Here is a 26,688-nt window from a genome sequence, read left to right as displayed (position 1 = left end):
ACGAAACGATTTGGGTCAAAACTCTTAATAGTGGACATCTAATGCTAACAATAAAACGGGTTCTTATTTGTGTATCGTCTTATCTAATTAAAAACAAACGTTTACAGATACAGAAGAACACGACATAAGAACAGATAGAAGACTTTTAAACTCCCTCTTTGTTTTATTTAGAGTAAAAATTGAAAAATATTCCTTTTGATTTTCCTAAAAAAGATTTAATCTTTTTGAATATGTCCTATTGAAATTCCCTATCTTTCAATTATGTTCAACATTATTTTTTCATGTATTTGAACCGTAATCTTTAATCTGTTCACTTTTACATTAGAATCATCACAACCAGAGATATCAACAAATCACAATGTGTGTAGAATGACTATTTATTTTAATTATTCACCTTATAGATAAACATTATTGCTTTCAGAATCGGGCGTATATGTATCTGATAAAATTGTAAGATGCTTTGTAAATTATCACATTTCATGCAATAGCCTGTTAGCATGTTTATTTCAGGAAAGAATGAAAGTCTGAATGTGTCAGCAAAGACTAAATTTAGAAATTGACAAATTAATATTTCTTATTTTAAATTTATCATTACGTTGAAATTACTGAAATAGTTATATATTTCAAACAGGTATTATATATCACAGACAATTTTTGTGTATGCTCTGTTACTTCATTAGTAATTTCTTGCTTTTTACTGTTATTATCTTTAATGGCAAATAATCTAACAACCATACTAGAGGGTAATAAACGGTAATAATGGGGTTTGAGAGGGGGCATTTTACACTTTTATGACACCGTACACAATAAATATGTTTTGATGATTAGAAAGTAAGGAGACATTTAATTGCCAATAAAATAATAATAATTTAATTAACTCGTTATCTACTTAAACAAATTGTGCTTTTTGTCGGCTACTTCAAATTTCAAATTTGACACTTGAAAATCATTGAGATGGAAGTATAATTTTATTTTACAAATTGTGAAATGTGAAGATTTCCATTCACGAAAACAGGACACATCTCTCAATATGCATACATCTAAAACGAGCATGTGCATATTTCTCAAGTGCAACTTCCGCGTATGGTGATTTTACTCCAGTTCATCAAGATTGTAATGACAAATAAACATGATTTTTCTTTTTAGTCAAAACGTGCAAGGAACACAAGTCTGTAAACAACTGAAACAGGGATTTTGATCTTCATTTTATGACCCTCACTCTTTTAAATAGTCAAGGTTGGACAATCCTTGGCTTTTTTCTTCACTTTATCTCTTTCTGTTATACGGTATTGCAGATATTATAACCATCTTGGTAAAACTAATGTATATAGTTTAAGAAATTGTTGCTAATCAGTTTACATGTGATCTGATCTGGTGTAATAGTTGATTTTAGAGCCATTTCTTTAGTCAGTATTGCTGGTCATCTTTTATCTTCTTTTCTTATGGTAGATTTAAGGATTATTGATGTTAAAAAAGTTATGTCAGGATAAGCAATATCAGCTCAAGTTTAAACTTCAGTTAGACAGACTTTTTAATGTTGTTGTAAATACTATAATAATAGTCTCTTATAATTCTTAGAATGGTCTTGCAATTTAAAATGTATAACATTTTTGTGTGTATGAATGTATACACTAGAATGAAACTTTAATAAAAGATAAATATATGAATAAACTGATTTTAGATTTATACCTAGCACTTGTTACAATGTGGTGAAATTTGATAATTGCCCATGTTTAAGTAACATCTTTCTGCAAAGGAATACAGGCATAATCTTGTCAAATCATAATTATCACTCCTCCAGATTTTTGCAAAAAAAAAGAAGATCTTTCTTTAAAATGGAAGTTTGGTCATAATATTATTATGAACATCAGAACATGAGTTTTAGTTTCTAAACTATCTTAAAAATGCCAAATTAATGGGAAAAAAGAACATGCCCGACCCGAGAATCGAACCAGGTCGCCGCGGCAGCAAACATTATCCTGCGGTCATGACCACTACGCTACTTTAAATATAAAGTTTTATAAGTAATGCAGTTTACCTCTGGGACCCCATTACAATTTTGAATGGAAAAACTAGTAGGTATTATAAGATGTGTTTCCGTAACTTATAATGATTCAGTAACTAAGTTTCAAGGACTTCTTGAGAAATATAGAATAGTTTTCTGATACCTAAAAAATAGGGTGTTTTTTGTTTTGTTTTGTCGTACAGTCTGCATGTCAATGCCTATTTCAATCATCTCATTATTAGATCTATACCGTCGCTTATCATAATATAGAAATAATCATAATGGTTAAAAGAACGAATAAATCTACTGGCATATAAATATAGAATATATTTATTGCTTTTCATAGTTTTTACTTAGATCTAGAGATCGGACGCAGATATGAGTCAGCTGCGGCCTAAATGGCGTAGCATAATAAATCCTGTAGGTATAAGACGTCGTCCAACGGTGCTGTCAAAATCTCGTGGAGGCAATATGACTGTTCTTTTGCATAACTTGTTGTCAATAACAGTCAAAATGCGCCGGTATTTGAGAAAGTGGAAACATTCAAAACTATATTCTAACATGGTTCGAATATCTGTCGATTAAACTAAGAAGGAAGTTAGACGAATAAACAACCGTTGACTCGCGGACCGATGTAAGAACATTATGACGTCAGTGATGACGCCAGTTAGCCGAATGACATCCGCTTCAACACTACTAAGATGACTGAAGTTCATAATAATAGTTATCATTTTGTTTTATTGAGCATGTTAGAATGAAGATAAAAAATGCCTTCTTTCGAACTATGCTCTGGTTTACCATGGTTCTTCGTTTGCACTCCGGAGTATTCTATCACTCTACTTTACACCCTCGTGGTTCAGTCCTACGCATGTGACTGGTTGTAAATCAGACGATAAATGAGTATTTGATAAGTAACTGACACTTACCTCTTTTACTTTCCGAGGCCAGCGTAGAGATCAAATTTGTAGTTAGAAAGCTTGCTATAAGAAATGCGTTCTTCATGGCAGTCTGAAATTAAATAACTAGATTCTAAATATGGAAAGAAACAATTACATTGTTTTTTTCCTGTTCTGCCTGAGCATATTCTGTAAACAACGACTACACCTCTTAAGAAAAGAACCGAATTGACAATGACCCCTAATAAATACGTGAACAAAGACACGTGTTTAGGTTATATTTTTGTAAATTAATACAATTCCACCCGCTTTCATAAGTGGCCAGATTGGGCCAATAGAGCCAATCTAAACCGAAAATAGACGCTTGTCCATATATTACGTGCCGATTCGGACAAAACGGCTTCACAGAACAAAAACAGTCGCGACTTCATTTATCTGCTATCATTAACTGGCGTTACAAATTCAAACTCAGCGGAATCGTTTGAAGCTGCTTTCAATGTAAGACAAATGTAACCAGGGCATAAGCAAATAACACTTATTGGGAATTTGGTGTGGTCAGTATAAATTTATTTACTAATTGCGTTATCTAGCACAGTAGCGGTAAACAACAGTTACCTAGCAATTAAATCAAAATGTTCTAAAGCCTCAATGACATATAAGCTTTTAAATACTGAACCGTGGCATCAAGGTACTTCTTTTTTAGTCTTGTGGTTTAAAAGATGCAGCAGGCTTAGATGTGTTCACAAATTATATGATTTCGTTAATCATTTCATAACAAAGTGCCTCCATGTCTGAGTAACTTAAAATAATTCTCTATCGAAACCTCGCTTGGTGTGTAGGATTGTCTATTGTGAGGAAACAATCTAGCTGCCTACCCAAGTGTTCACTCTTGTCTGAAATACTGCCCTGCGGGACACCTGGGCGTCTTCATTCACCAACTAAAGCTGAAAAATTGACATGCCACCTACATTTAACATAATCAGGATAAAGTCTAACTAAAGAAAACAACATTTCATTGCAAAATTATACGTTTTTCGCTTAGCACTTGACAACGAGTCATACATTAACAAACGTTCGTAGTAACATAAAGCCCGGACCGACCTATCAGTTCTGACCCAGCGAAACTTTTTATTTCCGATTGATACGATTAGAAATATAATAAATAAAATAAATACAACTACAAATAAAAGTAAAAAGAAATGTTGGTATACATACTTAGTCTGTAGCCAATTTACTCCTAGTTACATTTCATCAAATGAATATATCCGTCCAGATTATCCGGAAATCCTCATTGCGTACATACAAATCAATAATATTTAGTTTTATTTGAAATGAATATTCATAAACTGTATTTTACATTCATGCAAAACTAAAACAGAGGAAAAATCATCAGAGTTGGCGAATAACACTTTGCGAATTAACATTCCCTTAACTCTATAAAGGTTTGTAATGTTTTGTTTTAAAGAAACAGGAAAGTATATAAGACGATACATTTTTGGATTATTAAAAAAAAAAAAAAAAAAAAAAAAAAAAAAAAAAAAAAAAAAAAAAAACAACAACTCATTAACAGATAAAAGAAGAGCCATCCCTTTAGACACAACATAAGACCTAAAATAATAAAAAACACGAACAATAATGAAAACTGACACTACTAGGAACCCGTGTCCTATGGCTAAATCCGGCTTGTACATGCAAAATTACCTTTATTCGTTCACTGGGATTGCACCAATATACTTTCTATGTATTATAGGTAAAGGATGGATGGTCAAAATTATGTCCTTGACTTGCATGACTTCGTTGCTTAGGAAATAAAGTTCACTTCTCACTAAAATTTCCTACTTCGTTTTCATCCAGCTTGCAAATATTATTATTATTATTATTATTATACCACATTTATATAGCACTCTTTTCATGCACTTGTACACGTTCAAAATTGCTTTACAGAATAAATTGCAAAAATACAAACAAATACGTATACAAACATAATGCATTCCACATTAACAAAAATCATGAATGAAAACAAGTATAATCTAAAAAAAAACAAGATAAAAAACATAAATGTATCGGTCAGTTAACAAAGTATTGTACAAAGAAGTGGGTTTTGAGCAGGCTTTTGAAAGCAGCTAGCGTGTCAGCTTCCCTGATCTTGACAGGAAGGGAGTTCCAAAGCTTTGGAGCAGTGCACGAAAAGCTGCGATTGCCATACATCATGGTTTTAGATTTTGGCATAACCAGTGACAGCGTGTCTTGTCATCTTAGGGTCCTGACCGGTTTATACACTTCTAACATATCCCTAATACAGGCAGGGGACTGATTGTGTAAAGCCTTAAAGGTGTGGGTCAGAACCTTGTACTGCACCCTGTATTTCACTGGCAACCAGTGAACCCCGCTCAGAATCGGTTTTATATGATTGCGACGGGGCGTCTTAGTGATTACGCGAGCTGCAGTGTTCTGGACATGTTGCAACTTGTTAAGTGTGCTGTTTGGTATACCACTTAACAAGGCATTACAGTAGTCTAACCATGAAGTAACCAGGCTGTTTATAAGGGTTTTTGTGGCATCACTGGTAAGATACCGTCTGATGTGACCTATTCTGCGAAGTTGTGCATATCCAGCCCGGCACACCGAGTTGACTTGTTGTTCCATATCCATACCGCTGTCAAATACTGCTCCAAGATTCCTAACAGATTTCGTGGATTTTATCACAGAATCACCGACCTTCACAGAAACGTCATCAATGTACTTGGAGTTACGCTTTGATGTAAATAGCATTACCTCAGTTTTATCAGCATTGAGCTTCAGCATGTTGGAATTCATCCACGAGACAATTTCAGTCAGACAGCTCTCAATGCGGCGCAAAGCTTCACTTCTGGCCACAGCCTCTATCGAACAAATGAGTCCTGTTACTTACAAATGTTAATTCTATTTTTTTTCTGTATGTCATATGACATGTATATTTCACTATCTATTTTAGGAATGTGAAGAATTTAAATCTTTAAATGTTTTTGTAAGAGCAAAAACAAGCAATAAATTCTACAAACGGAACTAAGCTGTAATAATACTTCAAAATGAGATCAAATGGGTTAATTTGATCAATAATAAAACATTGGGTGTTTTTGTGTGTGCAAACTACTCCATTATTCAGTCAACATTTGGTAAGTTGTGGGAGGGGACATATTGTTCATCAAAGTCATGTGAAGTGAAAGTGACTTGTAATATAAAAAGAAACCGAATTACATCCGTGTTATGTAGTGGTTTTTTCAGTTATAAAAGTAGATAACGTAAGTATTGGTACATGCAAAGCATGCTGAAATAAAAAAAAGAACCCCATTTCCTATAACAATGCTTAAGACATCTGTGTTAAATTATTTACAAAATATGCAGACAAGTGGAATATACAATTATCAAAGATCATTTGTTGTACTGTGCATGGTATATATTGATGATAACGTAAGTGTCAAGAAGCTGAGGTCGAATATTTGATGTGTGTTTAAATATGTATATAATACAGTAATTACTAATTCTCGTGTCTATTGATTGTAACCATCTGATGCAACGATTCATATATAACTGAAGGCTTTATCAACGGATGCTAGTAACATAAGTACTATTTAGACGACTGAATAGAAAGTAATGTCAAGATAAAATGTTTTAGTAATATGTCAGTTGCCAGTACAGTCTCTCAAGTTTCATTTGAATGGAATGGATATTTTACTGATATTAAAAACGGGTAAACTATTTAACACACATTTGTGCCTCATTAATGGCATTTAGTGTAAACGTTAACGGAAGATAATTTAAAAAGTGAGCGAGATACACTCATGATTTTTTTTATATATATATATTTCAGTTTCTTTATATGGCCTTTATCATTGTGTGAAAATTCAACAAAATCGATTCGATAGTTTTGGAGTTATTCTTTGGAAAAGAAATGTTATATGTAAGTTTCATAAAGGGAGATAATTCAAATAGGAAGCTAGGTAAATTTATTTTACTTGTACAAAGCACTTTTCCCTAATGTCCTAAATCTTTGTATGAAGTTTGAATAAATTCCATTCATCCCTTTCACATTACATATTAATAGTATCTATAGACTGACATTGTCTCAACGTGAATAGATAAAGTGCATGACCTTTAACCCTAATTTTAGACATTCTTTCTATTTCTCATGTTCAATTTTAGCTTTGCATAATATTTGTTTTATGACTAAAACAGTTTCATGATACATTTGGGGTTCAATTTTCCAGAAAAGAATTAAGCTACACAGAAAAATCAGAATTTTATAGCTCCACAATTGTACGCCTCTAATTTACATAAAACATTGTAATATTTTTAGAGACAACAATAAAATTAATCGAGAAGGTTCTAGCTCCAACAAAGATAGTGTCTCCCGGCCCTCATTGGATGAATTCTAGGGCACTTTTGTCACTAGGACCACCTGACTACTAATCAAACACTTGGATACGTTGATACTAATGACAGATATTAATTTATTACATTATTACTATCATTTATTTATTTTATTTATTTATTTATTATTTACATTTATTTATTTATTTATTTATTTATTTATTTATTTATTTACCTGTTTGTAAATAAAGATATTAACACATCTGACTCAGTTGTCAACGAATACTTTTAAAAAGGTTTAGAATGAATAAATATTATCGTTATGTATAATAAATTTCAATTATTCTGATACCCGTAGGCATATATTCTTATCATGACTATCTAAAAATTGCTGCGTTACGTTATTAAATTTTACATATATCAATAGTGATAAAAAATCTACACGAAAATGTTTGTCAAATCAATAACGGCAACAAAATATTCTTTATTAATTAATAAATACATTGGTAAATGATCGGACAATGATAACACGTTACGGAGTTTAACGTCATTGCATGTAATGACGTTATGTCACCGTTTTTATTCCATAAAGTGTTAATTTATTCTGTATTTTATCATATGTATACTCTAGGAAAAACTAGAAACATATATTTGGATATGTCGTGTGTTAGTTTAAATAAACAGTTATTTATTTATGTTACTTGTTCAAAACCGTTTACTTCACAGAATTATCTGGAATAAGTTTACTGGTAATTAAAACTGACTAAATAAAAGCCACACGAGTGAAATACCGAATAAGACATTGATAACACTTACGAAAAACATGCGCGTGCCTATGGGGATCATCGTGAAAATACTTATATTCATTATACTGACAATGTTTGCATACACTTTTCATATTTTTTTCAAAGATGTTTACATCTCAGTGTTAAAGATTCATGTAACAAAGAAAGAGATGGTCAAGTTGGAATCGAATATTAAGAGCGAATTACTACACGAAACCTTTCCTGGTAATGAAAAGATAGACAGTAAATATGATCAAGCTATTGCAGTACATAAAGAAAATGGTGTAGAAATTAAGAAGATGGCTGATCATGAGAAGAGTAGTTTAAATGGGACTGAGAATTTTTCTTTAAGCAAGTCACTTGATATTTCAAAAGAACAAAATCCCGAAGCCAGGAAGTATTTCGCGCGTGATATGAGCGTAAAGGGTGTAGACTGCATGGAAATAATAAGAAAAAATAAAAATGAAATAGACAGAGCACTGAGGAGATCAGAAATTTTAAAAAGAAATAAAGTGTCTGATCTACAATATACAGAAAAAACTAACAACTGTGCTGCTTTTATTGCAGACAGAGGATATATAACAAACCATTTAACCGAAGAAGAGAAAAACTTTCCTGTAGCATACAGCATTCTGATGTATAAAAACGTTGAGCAATTTGAACGACTTTTACGTGCAATTTATAGACCACAAAACATATACTGTATACATGTGGACTCTAAGTCTAATAGTAGGTTATACCAAGCGGTCTCCGGTATTGCAAACTGTTTCGACAATGTTCATTTATTACAGAAAAGAATTAATGTTCGATGGGGATATATGTCGGTACTTGAACCCGAACTATTATGTATGAAAGAACTATGGAAGAGAAGCAAAACATGGAAATATTTCATAAATTTGACGGGGCAGGAATTTCCACTGAAAACAAATTACGAGCTGGTGCAAATTTTAAAAGCTTACAATGGAGCAAATGATGTTGAAACAACCGTGAAAAGGTAAGCAATATTTTCCATCTAAGTTCTGTTTTAGAGAGACTCATTATTTTTAAGGGAAAGTACAAAAGAAGTGTCCATTAACAGTGGATCCTATCGTTTTCTGTTCCGTAGATTTCGTCAAACTGATTAAAAGATCTTAATGACATTATAAAGTAAAAGAAAGTAGAATTTTTGATGTGTCGACAGGAAAAGCTAACATGTGATAAAAATTTCTGACTTTCCACACTTACGAACAGCTTTTGTTAACTTCATTTAGCCACAGATAACTTCAAAATTTCCCTACAGCATCCATATGTAGCTAGTCACAGATGGATCCATGGTTTCCTCAGGCTTTTTAATTTTATGTAAGTAACCTTTAGAAGGTATGCCTACTGAAAAGGATTTTAATCGTTTTATGTTAGTGATTTAGTCGTCCTACTAAACATTAGGTTTGAGAATATGAAAATGTATAAAATAAGTGTCTCTTATATTTCTGTATAGAAAGGCATACGTATTTTTTTTATAATATTGTAATATTAAATGTTTCAATATGCTGTACGTATGAAGAGACATAAATAAACTATTTTACTTGATTTGACTTGTCAATGAATAAAAATGATAAAATGCTCGGCTCAACTCGTTTAATAATTTCAGTATGAGAAGACACTCGTGTAATATCCTCCATATATAGAGTTTAATGATACCTTATATTCCAGTTCTAGTATTCGATGACACAATAATATTTCTTATGCGATAATATTATATGTTTCATTATAAAAGAGTCTTATATTACATATTTTTTTGAAAATGTTGCATCTGGTGTTCACTCATGACAGATATATATTTCAAACTTCAAACAAATATCCTCAATATGTTATGATGACCCTATGCCACCTAATGGTGAGTATGTAGGTGTTAAATTCCAGCGCTTTAATATTTGGTGTAGAGTCTTAAGATATCAAGTTCCTGGGCTTTAAAATTTGATGTAGAATTTTGAATATATAACTACGTTTTTCTATAATTAATGAAGAGTCGTAAAATATTATATTCTTATGCTTAAGTTTGCTAATACTTATTTCGTGTTAACTGGCATTATCGTATAATAAAAATAACAAATGAGCCGTGCCATGAGAAAACCAACATAGTGGGTTTGCGACCAGCATGGATCCAGACCAGCCTGCGCATCCGCGCAGTCTGGTCAGGATCCATGCTGTTCGCTTTTAAAGCCTATTGGAATTAGAGAAACTGTTAGCGAACAGCATGGATTCTGACCAGACTGCGCGGATGCGCAGGCTGGTCTGGATCCATGCTGGTCGCAAACCCACTATGTTGGTTTTCTCATGGCACGGCTCAAATCATACAACATCATCACTCTGCCCTTGTATCTGTATTACGACTATTTAAAAGGCAACTAAATATTCACTTGATTTCAAATACATATTTAGTATTTTCAATATTTAGATTTCAAGGACGGTGCCAAAATACTAAGGCAGGACCCCCGCATGGAATACAAGTAGCTAAAGGTGCTCTCCATATCGCCGTAAACAGGGGTTTCGTTGATTACAGTTTACATGACAAAAGAGCACGTGATATTCTAGCGTGGATGAACGTTTCTTGCTGGATCCCTGACGAAGTTTATTTTTCAACGCTAAATCATAATCCTCATCTGGGGGTGCCTGGTTCATATAAAGGTCAGTGCTGTCGTTTCTTCCTTGTACTATCAGAAGTTCATGGACCGTTTTGCATCATGTTAAGGTAGTTCTGCACGTTGATGCACGTTAAAGTCGCGCAATATTTCCGCTGAGAACTCGTGCATATTTCCCGATACAAAGCTAATAACCTACAATTATTACATACTCGTTTCTATTCCCCATTAAGTTACACTGGTACGGGAAACGTCAATATTTTTCCATACACTGACGCCTGGATTTCATATCGGGTGCGTGACGTAATTCAGTTTGTGTTGTTGCACTATTTTTTCTATTTAGTTCAGTGTTTTCAATTCTATTCAGGCTATTAAACATATATATATGAAATTTACATTATATTTATACATGTAGATGCGTATGTAATAAAAAGGTTATTATCTTTGCATCGGGAAATATGCACTCGTTCTTCAGTGGAAGAATATTGCGCTCCAATATTTCCGCTGAAGAACTCGTGCATATTTCCCGATACAAAGCTAATAACCTATAATTACTAAAATTAATGCAAATGATATCATTTGGTAGTTATGAATGTAGTAATCTTTGTCAGTCAGCATGATATCAAATGATGACAATCACTACAAATTGAAATACGGCAAAGTTTACATACGCATTTCAAGTTTGTGCAATTTATATTTACGTTTTCACTTTTTATCATTGCATTTACTATATGCAAGTTTGTTTTCAGCATTTCTTCTGTGTATTGTAGGACATCCGGAGACAACAAGGTTACCTGCCAGGAAAAAACCGTATCTAGCACGTTTTAAGAACAGAGTAAAATCTGACACTTACAGATACCCATGTCATGGGAAAGTGGTTAGAGGCATATGTATTTTCGGAATAGGAGACGTACCAATGTTATCTAAACGCAAAGAACTTTTCGCAAATAAATTCCATTTAGATTACCAAACTGTCGCATATGAGTGCATGGAGGAACTTATATTTAATCGCACTCGTGATGAATACCTAGGAACGCGGGTGTATAACGCCAACTGGTATTCAAAGTTAGGGTTTGTGTCAAAGAAAATAGATTTATAACAAATTAACCAGATTCGTCCCTATCGTTCACAAATGAAATGTTCAGCTTTTATGATGTCTGTGATAAATCTAGGTTAAATGTTGAAACAAGATAGTGAAATATGAAATACAAATCACATGTGTAAAGATATATCAAGGAGAAGAACCTGCTATATGTTCTTATCTTTCAACTCACAAGATGACACAATAACATGCCTAAAAATGGGCCATCAACAGAAATCAACAAGAGTAATGCGCATTTATGCCGCCATATTAGCGCTTTGTGATGAACCTAGTACGTCAACAAGCCGCACGTGAGCATTTAATGACTGCAGGCGGAATGATAACTGGTTGATATGTCTGTAGGCCTATATGTTTTAAATGAAAAGTTACGTTACAATTAATACATAAGTATAACTGCATCGAATGTATTTAACAAAGCATATTGAGCCTTTGCCAGTCTATGAACATACAACTGATATCATACATCCATTTAAATTACATTAAAATGCTTTGAGAAGCCATCTTTGTAATGATACTTGTAACTCCTATAATAAACAAACACAATTTGAACGAATAATAAATGTTCTTTCTAAAATTTCTACGAAACGTGTGAAAACGGATTGACCCAAGTTGAAAAAAATATTCCAACTTGGATCTTCTTATTAGAAATATATTTTGAAGAGATTTCCATCAGTTCTTTTGAATTTCCAATTTTGCAAACTGTTGGATGGCGCATTTCACAATATGCAAAGTTAATGCGACGAATTTTTATTTTTAAAAAGTAATACAGAATGAATTGCGCGGCTGTCTCATCTTACGCACACAGGTTAAGAAATATACACTAATGAAAGTTAACTGTTACATGTACTACATATCTAAACATGCATTTAAAATGTTAATATACTTTAAATTTACTGTTTATCACGTTTTGTAATCACAAAGAATTTTTATGATGAAATAAAATGTTTTACAACGAAAGTTTTGATCATTATATGATAAAGTGTAAACAATTAAAACAAGCCATTGCTACTGGCAACTACACCCTCATTTACTTGAGATAAGTTATATACATATATGTAAATATATTTTATCCGTATTCACGTTCTGCGTGAGTGCGCTTTTAACGTAAATACCTGTGAATAGTTTCTTGTGACTAACATGTTTTCCAGCTTTTATAGTAGAGGAAGACCCCAGGTTCTCCTCCGTGCATTTTTCACCACGTGTCATAAAATTACCTTGAAATGTGGGGTTCACTTTAATCTTGGTCAACTATCTCAAAAATAAGCACACGGGCCTATAAATTTTATTTCACCACATTATAGACCATACCATCCAGCTGGCTTACGGAAGGTCGGTCGGTTTTACCCGCTCGTGTCAGATGTTTTATATCATATTTTAACTTTAGAAAGATAGTGACAGTGCCATTGTAAAAATGTATTCACGGGTTGCCATAAATTAATAAAATGATTTTCATTTCCGTACGCCGAATCCCGGCTTTATCAGTCTACGTTTTCCGGATAAATGACGTTACGTCATCACTTCCGGTTTATCAAAGGTGCAGAATTACCTTAATATACATTTCCCTTAAGAATGATATCAACATTAATTTAAGTAAGGTCCCGCTTTATGTAAGAAATAAAGCTATTTCAGTCACATATACGCAAACTGTAAAATTGGCTAAAGATGTAGGCTAGCTATAGTAATCATTATGTCATCTTAGTGCCAGTGATGGGTAGAGCTAAAAATTTGTTTTTAATTATAACAATAGCTACATCGTAGTTTTCAGCCAAAATGTGAAACTTGAAGAAAATTATTTCAGTTGAAGGGCAACACCATTCGGCTACATTTTACGTATATCTTTGCTGTTTTATGTCATTACAAAAGAGTATTTTGGTCGTAATCGTATCACAATACAAAATCCTCAAAGATAATAAATTGAAATCTTAGCCGTCTGTAGATGCCAAACTTAAGTTTAGCCATATTTACGTTTAAGATACCCCAAAGATATCCAATTACCACTGGCGTAGATACTTTGGTCAAAACTTAAGTCATTAACAAATTCGAAATAAAGGTTAAAAGCCTTAAAATTTGAAAATTTTGGATCCCTTCAATCCCGACGTAAAAAGTCAATATCATTTCAATTGGTTGTACTTTCTTCTAGTAAAGAACAAATGGGAAAGTAGGGCCTGAATATTTTTGTTTGTAACATTATGTGCACTACTTTTGCTAAAATTTGCTAAAATGGTCATACTATGTGTAGTTCAGAATATTTTTTCTGGGCATTTAAGCGTTATTTATGGCAAATGTTACTCGCAGACGATTTGGTTTTGTGTCATTTGTTATCCTTTTTTCTTAAATTAGATTTTTTAATTTGAAATCGCTGTGTTTACAGAGGCAAAAACCAGTGCATACCACATTTAAAGAGGACCGTAACTGGTCACTATAACGTGCAACGAAAAGAAATTTTGCAAAGAGCTGCAATTCAATAGATACTTCAGTTTATATCCATGTATTTCTTTTAGCTTCTTGCATGTGCGATTTTTAGCGTATATAACATAAATATAAACAAACATAAACTATAGATACATTAAAATCATGACAAGTAATAATCTACAAAATATTATGTTAAAATCGCATCTGAAATGTGGCAAACTTGCTAAATGCTAAATGCAAAATGCTAATTAGATGAATTTTGTTTAATTGATTTTTATACCCTGAGGACTTCATTTTCTTTATCGGAAAAATCTTAACAACAATACAAAACTATATTATGTTACGCTGGTTAACTTTTGATTTTCTTTCCATTAGTAAATATTATAAAATGGATTCGCATGAGTTTTTATAAAACCATATTACCATACAGATATAAAATATTTAAAAACGGAAATACTGATTAGCTGGACAGCAGTGTAACGTTTGCTTTTATAGGAATTAATTCTATGAATAATTCTGAAAAAAGGAAGGATATGGTTTCTGAAGACTTGTAGCCTGCGCAGTCCACATTCTTTTATCCCACCTTTGCATGTTCAAAGCGTGTCGGTACAAAACAGCCAATATTCTATATGCCCTAATTCTTTGAGTGGAATGTGTGCGATATCAGGAACTGCTGGACTTAAAATAGTGATAATATCTTTGCTTTTATTGTTAATATACATTTTGCAGTATACTACCGTTCTAAAAGATACGTATTCCTCAGTGTTTAATAACATTGTCACAAAAAATGCAGACAATAGCACTGTGGATCACTACAGAAAACAAAACCGAACACATATAAAAGCTAATGAAAATGCAAATATTGAAAAACTCCTACCGTACAAACAAATGTTTACTGATATGCATAACTTCAAACACGCGGGGAAGAACAGTCGCAAATCACAATATAATTCAATTTTAAAAGGACCACTCAATGTTTCGAATGGTGACGTATATCTAACCCGTCAAGACCCTTTCGTAAATGTGACGTCATTTAATTCTAACAAAGGAGAACAATATGATTTAATTAACAAACAGTTCTTTATTCATAACAGAAATGTTAAGGATATCAACTGCCACGGGATCATCGATGGAAGGGATCTGGAAATTAATCGAGCTTTATCCATTAACGTTAAAGACATACCTCTGTTGGCACCTAAACATTACATAGAAATAACTAAGAACTGTACTTCTTTTATCAACGACAGAGGATATATCACACATCATCTGACGGAAGAAGAGAGAAACTTTCCTATTGCCTACAGCATTCTTATGTATAAAAATGCAGAACAAGCTGAAAGACTTTTACGAGCAATATACAGACCACAAAATATTTATTGTATACATGTGGACTCTAAGACAAATGATATGATTTATATGGCAATGTCAAGCATTGCAAACTGTTTCCAAAACGTTTTCTTATTAAATGAGAGAGTCAACGTTAAATGGGGTAAAATATCTGTATTGGAACCCGAACTTCTGTGTATGGAACAATTATGGAGGAGAGACAAAACATGGAAGTATTTCATAAATCTCACGGGACAAGAATTTCCACTGAAAACCAATTATGAGCTAGTGCAGATTTTAAAGGCATACAATGGGTCCAATGACGTAGAATCGACTGTTACAAAGTAAGTATCATAGAAAATCACCACAGACAGATAACCTTAATGTAAAGTAGAACTTTCTATAACTAATATAAGTTATATAATATATTATAATACGATACACAATAGTGCTATGTTCAGTTAGCCCAGTAGATTACAATAACAGACGACAATATGTCTGACGTCATTCGTCCTCCACCTTAATTTTTTGTAACTTTTTAGGTTCGAACGTAGTATAGCTTAAACAAGGTAAACAATCAAAGAATGGTGTAATGTCTTTGAATGCTTTTGAAAAGCGTGAAAACCTAAGAATTTAACAAACAAATCACGCTTTTGAAAAGCGTAAAATCCCTGCCTAACTTTGCTGTAAATAAAGTACCGTAGTGTTCACTATTTATATTTTTCAGACATACAGATAGATGTAAGCCAAAAAATGGTATTTCTGCACCGCACGAAATTAGAGTTACGAAAGGGGCCGTGCATGTGGCAGTAAGCAGAGGCTTTGTTGATTACAGTTTACATGACCCAAGAGCACGTGACATTTTGGCATGGATGGAGAAGTCTTGTTTAATACCTGACGAGGCGTATTTCACAACACTGAACCATAATCAACATCTGGGTGTTCCGGGCTCTTATAAAGGTTGGTTTTCTTTCAATCCTTTGATTGTATATTCTGTATCAGGGCCGGTGGCCATATAGTAATAAATTGTTTGAGTTTGAGTTTTATATTTTTTTCACGTTGAACAATGAGAAACTACTTTTTATTTTCTTACATTTTTTTTGCTTTGTCGAGCTGTAATATGTAAAAAGAAATGCCCCCTTCATTTTAGGTGAGAAAGTTCATTTATTAGCAAATTCAAATACTTACATCAGGTATAGGCGTTCGTTGTTATGTACGTGAAATAATCGTAAACTAATACGGAAAGTAACAAGTCTTAGGGCATTTTTGCAGTCACTTTTTTCAGTTATTTTCAGTCATTACTGCAGTACAGTTGCAATCACTGTCACTTTTTTTAATGCATTTATTTACAGGACACCCGGAAACTACTCGGATATCGGACAGAAGAAAACCGTATCTAGCACGTTTCAAGAACAGGCTAAAATCAAAATTACACCACTGGACTTGTTATGGAAAATGGGTTAGAGAAATGTGTATCTTTGCAATCCGAGATCTACCTCTGCTGTCGACACGAAAAGAGCTCTTTGCGAATAAGTTTCATTTAGATAAGGAACCTTTGACTTTCGGGTGCCTCGAGGAACTCATTTTCAATCGTACACGTGACGACTACCAAAAGAAACAAATGTTTGATGCAAGCTGGTACTCTACCTTAGGTTTTGTGTCTGACAAGGTTGAATGATATCATTTCCTGCAACTCATATATAAAGACTGGAACCCGCCCGCTTAACTCGGGGAGACGTAGGGAGAGCGCAGATTTACGGTCGTCAGTTCGATCCCCGGGCGGGCCGTATATTCTACGTGACGATTTGATAAAAGACAATGTATCTGAAATCAATCGTCCGCCACCTCTGATTATGTTGGAAAGTTGGCAGCTACTTGCGAAGAACAGGTTTGTATTGGTACAGAATCAGGAACACTGGTTAGGTTAACTGCTCGCCGTTACATAACTGAAATAGAGTTGAAAAACGGCGTTAAACCAAAACAAACAAACAAAACTAAGTTTGGGTATTGATAATAATGTGACGTAATTGAAAATGAAAAGTAGATTTTTGTATCTGTAAACAGTTATTGCAGTATAATTATTTTTATTAGTTCCCTTATTAACACATATATGTTTACTTTTGTTTTATGTTTCTGTCACTGTATGGTACTTAAAATCAACAAAATAGTACATATACCTCTGTCAATACATGCCACATAAGTCGAGACATCATGTATGTTTAGAAACAATAAATCGTTACATATGCCTCATTGCGTGCTACATAATTATAACTAGAGAACAACAAACGTTTATAGCACAGCCTTGTTGCCGCCAAAACAGATACCCTCGACCCAGATATTTCCATCCGCACCTTCACCCAGAAAAAAAGATCCTTTTAGCATTTCGACTCTTGCAAGTTACCGTTATTTCTTTTACTCAAGATATGTTTCATGGTGCCCGGTTATTTCCATATCGGTTTAGAGACTTCTATATACTAGTAGATCTTATTGAAACAAAATGACCGCCACATCGCTGTTAATCGGATCATTACTGAAAAACGAAAGTAAATGCTAGTTGGCATTATTGTTGCATAATTTGTTGGTTAGGTTGGTCCCGTATATCCGTATCCGGGTTCGATTTTCGCTCTCGTGTTACATGGATGTCTTTGACGGCATATATCCCATATATGGTTACCAACAAACCAAACAATTAGTTACTGTTGGTCAGCAAAACCTGACCTGATATAAACTTGGCTTGTAAAAATCCATGTGTCGCTTTTGATTTCAACAAATATAAAATGGCTGCCGCATCACTGTATCCGGCCATTACTAAAACCGTAACCACTGTCAAGATACCTTATTTGTGCGCCGAGAATGATTTCTGAAACTTTATAAATAACGTTATTGCAATCTTATCAGATGCCGATATGATATGTTTCATTGTTTGCATCATGTGTGTATTTAACCAGTGTTTGAAAATGATAAACGAAAGTCATTTTAGACACTTAGTTGAATGTCCGAAAAGGTAACGTTTTTGAAAATACGAAAAGCCTCAAAGCGAGTTTGAAGAAATCAGAAATTGCATTTAAAAATATTACATTAAAAAAAAAGTGAAAATTCGACAGAAACTATTCACTTTAAACAATGCTAAATTCAGTGTCAACTTATCTGCTAGAGCGAATACCACACCTTGCAAAGTTAACAGACAGACGACGTCAAGGAAACGTCATTTGCATTTCGCTTCATTTCCATAACAAACTCTCCATTTGTTTCCAACATTTATCTTTAAAAGGAATGTTAATAATTTATTCAGCTAACTTGAAACCTATCATAGGATTTCTGAAGTAATAAATACTTTGAGGAATTGGATGACGTTCTCTCTTCGCAGCGGAGAAAGGACTTCCGGTCAGCTAGTAGCGCCTTGCGAACGTTCGGCGAAAGGTCTCAAATTACAGTCATCAGTATAATAGGGTTATTATATCAGTAGCTTGGTCTCGGATGCTGTATTCGGCTCGAGTGAATTTTGCCTGGTCGGAAAACACGAGACGCGCAAGCGCCGAGTGTGATCTAGCTTAGCAAAATCCACGAGAGCCGGATACAAAATCCCAGATCTAGCTACTGGCATAATTCCCCTTTTCCTATATACCTCAATATTTTTTGTCGTTTAGTTATTGAACGAATTCTTCAATGTTTTAACAGTTGATTGATGTTAAAATAGGATTGAGTGTGGTTTTGGTGTGCGCTATTTATAGAACTTTGACTTTGTCAGATCATGCATATTGAATGAAAGTAATCTGGCAATATACAATACAAAAAAGTACAATACGGATTTTTTTCTGTCTGTTCGTATTTACTTGTGAAATACAAGCCGTATTTTTGACAGAATTGATACTATTATATAATAAAATGAGGTATACTCTCTAGCCGTAAAACGCCCTTCTCAAGCAGGCCCTTCGGATCTACTTTTCCAGCTTTCTATATTTGTGAACTCGTTTGCTACTGAATTTCTCAACTCAAAACATATAATCTGATGAAATGTACTTTGATATTTAAATATATAGATAACTCATTATGCAGTTAAACCTTTGACATTGCGCACATATTCGCGCAGAATTTATAAACACATTAAAATTACACAAAATGAAAAATATATAGTTCTAGACATTTCACATGCATCAGTTCCAGATAACCAGCGCTATTTCAACTTTTTCAAGAATGGAAGTACTGTTTGATTCAAAAGTCAATATTATTTAGGGAAGTATTCAGTCCAACATTAGAGCTCAGTAATGAATAAAGATCGAAGCGTAGGCAATATTTATTCAAGTCACCAATACTGGTGCCATGTAAAGAGGCACCGGATTCCGATAACTGAAACTGAAACATATCAGTTTGAATTGTATAAAGCAGTAAGAAACGAATACAGTTTTGAAATAAAACGTCAAAAGAGAAACACACTCAGTGAAAATATAGAGAACGCTAAAGGTGATTCCAAAACCCTTAATGGATTAGTATCTGAACTAACTGGTACCAAATCTGAAAACCCACTGTCTAAAGGAGAGTCTAAAAATGCATTGGCAGCAAAATTTGCTGACTTTTTAAAGGCAAAAATCTCAAACCTTTCCCTAGAATCACTAAACTGGTGAATCTCTCATTACAACAAGGTGTTTTCCTGTGGAATACAAACAAGCTGTTGTAAGACCTTTGCTAAAAGAGCAGGTCTTGAACTAGAGCTTTCCAACCATCGTCCTGTGAGTAACTTATCATTTCTGTCAAACTTACTGAGAAAGCTGTTCTTTACAGATTTAACAAACATGTAAATCAAAACAGCCTGTTGCCTAAGAACCAGTCTGCATATAGGAAATATCACTCCTGTGAATCTGCGCTGCTTCGGTTGGTTACTGATCTTCCAAGTGGTATGGAGAAACAGGCAGTCACGGCCCTTATTGCAATTGAATTAAGTGCGGCATTTGACACTACCGATCACGACATTCTGCTAGATGTCCTAAAAGCACAGAATGGTGTCTGTGAAACAGCTCTTCAATGGGTAAACTCTTACATAAGGCATCGTACTTGTAAGGTTAATATCAACAATGCATATTCATCAGACCGCCATCTTGAATGCAGTGTGCCCCAAGGCAGTTGCCTTGGTCCTTGGCTGTATCTCACCTATGCTGGAACTCTTTATTGATGTCATTCCCAAATCCATATCAGTCTACGGTTTTGCTTATGATCATATAGCAAATAAAAGCTTTCGTCCCACATCTGCTTCCGTAGACTCTTCCACGCATTAAATACTACATATTAACTGTATTCACTAAGACAGATCAGTGTAACAGACTACATATTAACTGTATTCGCTAAGACAGATCAGTGTAACAGAATACATATTAACCTGTATTCGCTAAGACAGATCAGTGTAACAGAATACATATTAACCTGTATTCACTTAGACAGATCAGTGTAACAGACTACATATTAACTGTTTTCGCTAAGACAGATCAGTGTAACAGACTACATATTAACTGTATTCGCTAAGACAGATCAGTGTAACAGAATACATATTAACTGTTTTCGCTAAGACAGATCAGTGTAACAGACTACATATTAACTGTATTCGCTAAGACAGATCAGTGTAACAGACTACATATTAACTGTATTCGCTAAGACAGATCAGTGTAACAGACTACATATTAACTGTATTCGCTAAGACAGATCAGTGTAACAGACTACATATTAACTGTATTCGCTAAGACAGATCAGTGTAACAGACTACATATTAACTGTATTCGCTAAGACAGATCAGTGTAACAGACTACATATTAACTGTATTCGCTAAGACAGATCAGTGTAACAGACTACATATTAACCTGTATTCGCTAAGACAGATCAGTGTAACAGACTACATATTAACTGTATTCGCTTAGACAGATCAGTGTAACAGATTACATATTAACTGTATTCGCTAAGACAGATCAGTGTAACAGACTACATATTAACTGTATTCGCTAAGACATATCAGTGTAACAGACTACATATTAACCTGTATTCGCTAAGACAGATCAGTGTAACAGACTACTGCTTCCGTAGAATCACAAGCGGTCGGACGGTTCGCAGTTACAATCAATGACTGGATGAATAGAAACAAATTGAAAATGAACACTTCAAAATCCTAATTTATTATGTTTGGTAGCAGACCTCAATTGAACAAATGTTTTATAAAGTCGATTAACGTTGCTGCTGATGATATCAAACGTGAAAGCACAATTAGATATCTTGGTGCATTTCTTGATGGAACATTGAACTTTAAAGATCATATAAATCGCAAATGCCGTATAGCCATGCTGAATTTCCTAAGAACATCCGAAAATATTTAACCAAAACAGCCGCTGAAATTTCAGTTTTGTCTCTAGTTACAATGTAGTTTACACCTGGATTACTGCAATGCCATACAGTATAGTACAGCTAAGGGTGAGGTGCGTAAAATGCAACGTATTCAAAACGTTTGACAGTTCCAAACAAGCATTGTATGACTTACATTGGTTGCCGGTGTAAGCAAGGATTGAGTTTAAGATAGTTTCTTTCATGTATAGCTGTCACACTGGCAGATCACCTGTGTATTTAACAGAACTATTTACAGGGTATGTTCCTAGTAGACAAGGTTTGAGATCTTCAGAAAATTCTGAATGTCGTTATGTTATACAATGTTATACAAACTGCAAAATATTTAATGATAGAAGTTTCTGTACTACCGGTCCAAAACTGTGGAATAAACTGCCGTTAGCATTACGCAAAAGAGACTTCATAGCATTGTTTTAAATTTTTTGATAATTGTTTTATATGCGATAACAGCAGGTGTTAGATTTTAAATTTTTGTGTGTTTTTACATTTTATCATTTGTATTTTTAAGGTCTGTTAAATTAAATGTACAACACAATTGAACTTGTTATTATATACAAATAGGCGTTTAATCAAATCAATCAGTTTCAGTTTCAGGATTCCGATTAACATTCTTTCTTACGTTTTAAGCTTTCATTTGTGTGCTAAAACTAACTTGGCATCAAATAAATAGCTTCGAACGTTTGTAACAAAGTAAGATAGATAATAGACCAGTTGCAAAATCATATGGTGTCATCAGATTTTAGCTAGCTACCGTCTGCTATTTCCAAGGTTATTGTCTACATAGATAATGAGTAATGATATATAGTATACTGTCATGCAATGCTGTATTGGACTAATAGCAGACTGTAAATATTATATCTTTACGAAAGATGATCAATTTTTACGAAAGGCAAAGAAACGCAACAGGACGGTACTCTGGACTAAATACGCGAGTTACAATAAATAAAGTAAACATTATTACGGCCAAGGAAGATTAAACGAATCTGTTTTAAATAGAAGTTCACAATGTTGATTGTTTCCCTTGATTTTGTGTTAACGCTGTATTGGCGAAATGAAACAAAGGCAGTTGCGTTGTGCATGGTTTTAAGGTCTAACATGACATATTTTAGTTTCGTTGGTGCATTGTATCAAAACAGTTTCCACTTTGGCGTAAACGCCACATAATACTGAAGACTTTTTGTAAGAATACTTTACATTATGCACTTTACTTTACAGTGTAAATTAGATTAAACCCTGATTTTTTCAAAACCTGAGAATATACGTTGAAAATTCAGCAAATAAAAAATATAGTGTCATGTGCTTGTTTTTTTTTTTTTTGCTAGACCAATTTGAAAAAAAAATGACTCCATGCAACTTTTCATAATGGGATATTATGGGAAAATCACAACTTTCATAACATTTTCGCGAATATAAATTTTTCTGCAATGTAGATTTTAATGAAGCCTCTCACAGTCGTAGACAAACATACGGTCTTCAAGATGATGAAATAAAATGTATAGGTCTGTGTGCTTATTTTTGAGATAGTTGACCATAATTAAAGTAAACTACGCGTTTAAAGCTAATTTTAAGATATTAATTTAAATTACCAGGTATTTACTTTAACGTGACAGATTTAGTTTTAAAATATTTTATTGCTCATTCTATATTTACAAGAATATAAAACAATTTTACAAACACAAACAAATAAGCAAATGGGTCGGGCCACAAGTTCTTACAACATCAGATGACGGCCCTCCCCAACGTGACAGATGTTTAAATATCATATTTTTAGTTTAGAATAATAGTAACAGTGCCATTGTAATAAATTCACTCACGGGTTGCCATTAATTCATAAAATGATTTTCACTTCGTACGCGGAATCCATGGAGGCTTTATTCTACATTTTCCGAATAAATTACCGTGATTAAGTCATCACTTCCGGTTTATCAAACGTGCAGAACTACCTTAATTCACGGTCTTTGAAATATTTATCCGGAAAACCCCTGGTGTCTATTTCTCATGACAATTTGTTTTTGATCTAGCGCACGCTTTTAGAATAATATTCGAGTAAGATTGATAGCGTCTGCTATTTCCAAGGTTATAGTCTACATAGATAATGAGGAATTATATATAGTATACTGTCATGCAATGCTGTATTGGACTAATAGCAGAATGTAGATATTATATCTTTCAAAAGAAATTTGCCAGTATGATATTTTTTACGAAATGCAAAAAAAGCAACAGGACGGTACTCTGGACTAAATACGCAGGTTACAATAGAAAGGAAACGAATTTACGGTCAAGGTAGATTAACGAGTCTGTTTGAAATAGAGATTTATAATGTTGGTTGTTTCCCTTAATACTGTGTTTGTATTGGCCTTTATACGCATTTCATGTATAACCATTATTTCTTTCGTAACACGTCCTTGGCAAACTGAAACGAAAGGCCGATCATAAATATCTTCTAAGATTCTCAAAAGCGGCATGAAATGTATAGTAAAGGTGTGCATGGTTTTTAAGATCTAACATGACATATTTTAGTTTTGGTGCAGTATATCAACTTACCATTTCTAAAACTCCAGAGAAAACTGAAAGACTTTTTTTCAATTTGTTTAAGCAGGGAACTTTGAAATATGAAACGCCATACCTTATATCATGCATTCTGTTTAAAAGCATGCTCCAATGTGGACGTACGCTATAGTCAACATCTGTAAATTACACGACATAATGAGGAATCATATACCGTATACTGACATGCAATTTTATAATGGACTTATCGAAGTATGTAGATATTGTATCTTTACAAATTTGTCAATATGACCCATCTTTTTGAAATACAAAGGACCGCAACAGAACGGTACTCTGGACTAAATACGCGGGTTACTATAAGATCTGTATACGGTCAAGGAAGACTAAACGAATCTGTTTTAAATAGTAATTTATAATGCTGGTTGTTTCCCTTAACACTGTGTTTGAAATGGCTTTTGGATGCTTTATAACCAATGGTTTTTTCGTAACACGTTCTTCGCAAAATGAAACGAAAGGCCGAGCATAAATACCTTCTGACAAGATTCTCAAAAGCGGCATGAAATTTATAGTTGCGTTGTGCATGGTTTTAAGGCCTAACAAGACGTATTCTAGTTTTGTTGGTGCAGTGTATCAATATATTGACCACTTTGGTGTATGTATTTGTAAACGCCTGATCCATTTTTTCCGAAAGGCAAAGAACCGCAACAGAACGGTACTATGGACTAAATACGCCGGTTACGATAAAAGAGGAAAGACAATATTTTTACGGTCACGGATGATTAAACGAGTCTGTTTGAAATAGAAATTTAGGCTGAACACCACTAAATCCAGCTGTTCTTTATTTCATATAAAATCCACTCACTTCATAACGGTGTTTCGACATTTTCTAGCATATCAGATTTTCAGAGACTTATATTCCCATAAAGAACTAGATCGCTACTTTAGAAAAACAAAAAGAAAAGGGGGTGTTAACTTTTATATAAGAAAACTACAGTTCGTTAAATACAACCCGCTGAATTTACTACTTTTCGCTTCTTTCAATTTCTCTTTTCGTGACATTAAATTCTTACGCCGCCATTTTTATCTAGCATGCGATAGGAACATGCTGATTTCATTAGAATGCAAAGTGATACATACTGAAACGCGGTAGGGTATAAGTAAGCACATTGCTGCCGAGAAAATGCACTAGGAAAGGAAAAAAGATTAATACTATTTATATTTGGACTACTTGTGACTAGACCTGCGGAGGCTTACATTCTATTTGGTAGTGATCAGCCTATAAGAGAAAAATTTTGTTTGATTTTTCCATGAATTTGGATTCATTCTCAAGGTACACCTATTTCACAATGATTCTGCTTTGTTTTGGTGCAAAATACTGAGAAAATATAGAGAAATGACAATTCATTACAGGTCACCCCCATCCCCAAAAATATGCAAAATTTAGCCCTGTGCAAGCAATATTTCAATTAATTTTACCTTATTCGTGGAATTTACATTTAACATCCATTTAATCGTTAAGATGTTTGTCATTTTCATTCAGAAACATGCTAATTTCAATATTATTTAGACAACTGAAGTGCTAAAATGCGAGAATAGACATTTACTAGGTCCTAAAACGAACCAAAATACTGCCACCTGGTCGAAAATTCGATTTAAATTCCAAAAACACAAGAAATTTAAGCGTTTTCAGCCATTTGTTACCGTTTTACATCATAAAGAATAGATTAATGGCATTTCCATTCATTTTCGAGGGGTTTCAGAAAATAACATGTATTGCCCCTTATAGGCTGAACACCACTAAATCCAGCTGTTCTTTATTTCATATAAAATCCACTCACTTCATAACGGTGTTTCGACATTTTCTAGCATATCAGATTTTCAGAGACTTATATTCCCATAAAGAACTAGATCGCTACTTTAGAAAAACAAAAAGAAAAGGGGGTGTTAACTTTTATATAAGAAAACTACAGTTCGTTAAATACAACCCGCTGAATTTACTACTTTTCGCTTCTTTCAATTTCTCTTTTCGTGACATTAAATTCTTACGCCGTCATTTTTATCTAGCATGCGATAGGAACATGCTGATTTCATTAGAATGCAAAGTGATACATACTGAAACGCGGTAGGGTATAAGTAAGCACATTGCTGCCGAGAAAATGCACTAGGAAAGGAAAAAAGATTAGTACTATTTATATTTGGACTACTTGTGACTAGACCTGCGGAGGCTTACATTCTATTTGGTAGTGATCAGCCTTTATAATGTTGGTTGTATCCCTTAATAGACGCTTTACAACCAATGTTTCTTTCG

General features: G+C 33.7%; 4 protein-coding genes across 12 annotated transcripts in view; 3 read left to right on the top strand and 1 right to left on the bottom strand.

The window, feature by feature from the left end:
- The window catches only part of LOC123557472 (receptor-type tyrosine-protein phosphatase epsilon-like), a 71,592-nt gene extending 67,406 nt beyond the window's left edge, over nucleotides 1–4,186 (bottom strand). For 6 of the 9 annotated variants that reach the window (XR_008371035.1, XM_053543784.1, XM_053543786.1 and 3 more), the window contains exons 1-2: nucleotides 3,777–3,909; nucleotides 2,932–3,013 (exon numbers count right to left, since the gene is read on the bottom strand). Coding sequence is in view for 8 of the 9 variants with exons in the window: in XM_053543784.1 (XP_053399759.1) it covers nucleotides 2,932–3,007 (76 nt within the window). In the remaining variant the exon portion in view is untranslated. Of the gene's footprint in view, nucleotides 1–2,931; nucleotides 3,014–3,776; nucleotides 3,910–4,116 lie in introns of those variants that run through there. The other 3 variants (XM_053543785.1, XM_053543789.1, XM_053543787.1) reach the window with 3 other exon arrangements.
- A 4,037-nt stretch (nucleotides 4,187–8,223) lies between these two features.
- On the top strand, nucleotides 8,224–12,702 carry LOC123557471 (beta-1,3-galactosyl-O-glycosyl-glycoprotein beta-1,6-N-acetylglucosaminyltransferase-like). The gene is made up of 3 exons (XM_045348935.2): nucleotides 8,224–9,030; nucleotides 10,471–10,700; nucleotides 11,425–12,702. The coding sequence occupies exons 1-3, from the start codon at nucleotides 8,336–8,338 to the stop codon at nucleotides 11,751–11,753; spliced, it is 1,254 nt and encodes a 417-aa protein (XP_045204870.2). The 5' UTR covers nucleotides 8,224–8,335; the 3' UTR covers nucleotides 11,754–12,702.
- Nucleotides 12,703–14,648: 1,946 nt separating this feature from the next.
- LOC128557352 (beta-1,3-galactosyl-O-glycosyl-glycoprotein beta-1,6-N-acetylglucosaminyltransferase-like) lies at nucleotides 14,649–15,842 on the top strand. The gene has a single exon (XM_053544657.1). It carries the CDS (start codon nucleotides 14,820–14,822, stop codon nucleotides 15,840–15,842), a length of 1,023 nt encoding a protein of 340 aa, XP_053400632.1. The 5' UTR covers nucleotides 14,649–14,819.
- A 385-nt stretch (nucleotides 15,843–16,227) lies between these two features.
- On the top strand, nucleotides 16,228–17,693 carry LOC123559091 (N-acetyllactosaminide beta-1,6-N-acetylglucosaminyl-transferase-like). Its single transcript, XM_053544887.1, has 2 exons — nucleotides 16,228–16,454; nucleotides 16,847–17,693. The coding sequence occupies exons 1-2, from the start codon at nucleotides 16,367–16,369 to the stop codon at nucleotides 17,170–17,172; spliced, it is 414 nt and encodes a 137-aa protein (XP_053400862.1). The 5' UTR covers nucleotides 16,228–16,366; the 3' UTR covers nucleotides 17,173–17,693.
- Nucleotides 17,694–26,688: the final 8,995 nt, after the last annotated feature.

This window comes from Mercenaria mercenaria, chromosome 5, assembly GCF_021730395.1.
Source record: "Mercenaria mercenaria strain notata chromosome 5, MADL_Memer_1, whole genome shotgun sequence".
NCBI lineage: Eukaryota > Metazoa > Mollusca > Bivalvia > Venerida > Veneridae > Mercenaria > Mercenaria mercenaria.
The sequence above is the reverse complement of the archived record's forward strand: the minus strand, read 5'-3'. Positions and strand labels throughout refer to the sequence as shown.

Excerpts from the sequence above, each read along its gene's own strand:
- LOC123557471 (XM_045348935.2), top strand. The coding sequence starts at position 8,336 with ATGGCTGATCATGAGAAGAGTAGTTTAAATGGGACTGAGAATTTTTCT. Across the intron at positions 9,031-10,470 it reads GTTGAAACAACCGTGAAAAG|ATTTCAAGGACGGTGCCAAA; the intron begins GTAAGCAATATT and ends TTCAATATTTAG. Across the intron at positions 10,701-11,424 it reads GGTGCCTGGTTCATATAAAG|GACATCCGGAGACAACAAGG; the intron begins GTCAGTGCTGTC and ends TGTGTATTGTAG.
- LOC128557352 (XM_053544657.1), top strand. The coding sequence starts at position 14,820 with ATGTGTGCGATATCAGGAACTGCTGGACTTAAAATAGTGATAATATCT.
- LOC123559091 (XM_053544887.1), top strand. The coding sequence starts at position 16,367 with ATGGAGAAGTCTTGTTTAATACCTGACGAGGCGTATTTCACAACACTG. Across the intron at positions 16,455-16,846 it reads TGTTCCGGGCTCTTATAAAG|GACACCCGGAAACTACTCGG; the intron begins GTTGGTTTTCTT and ends ATTTATTTACAG.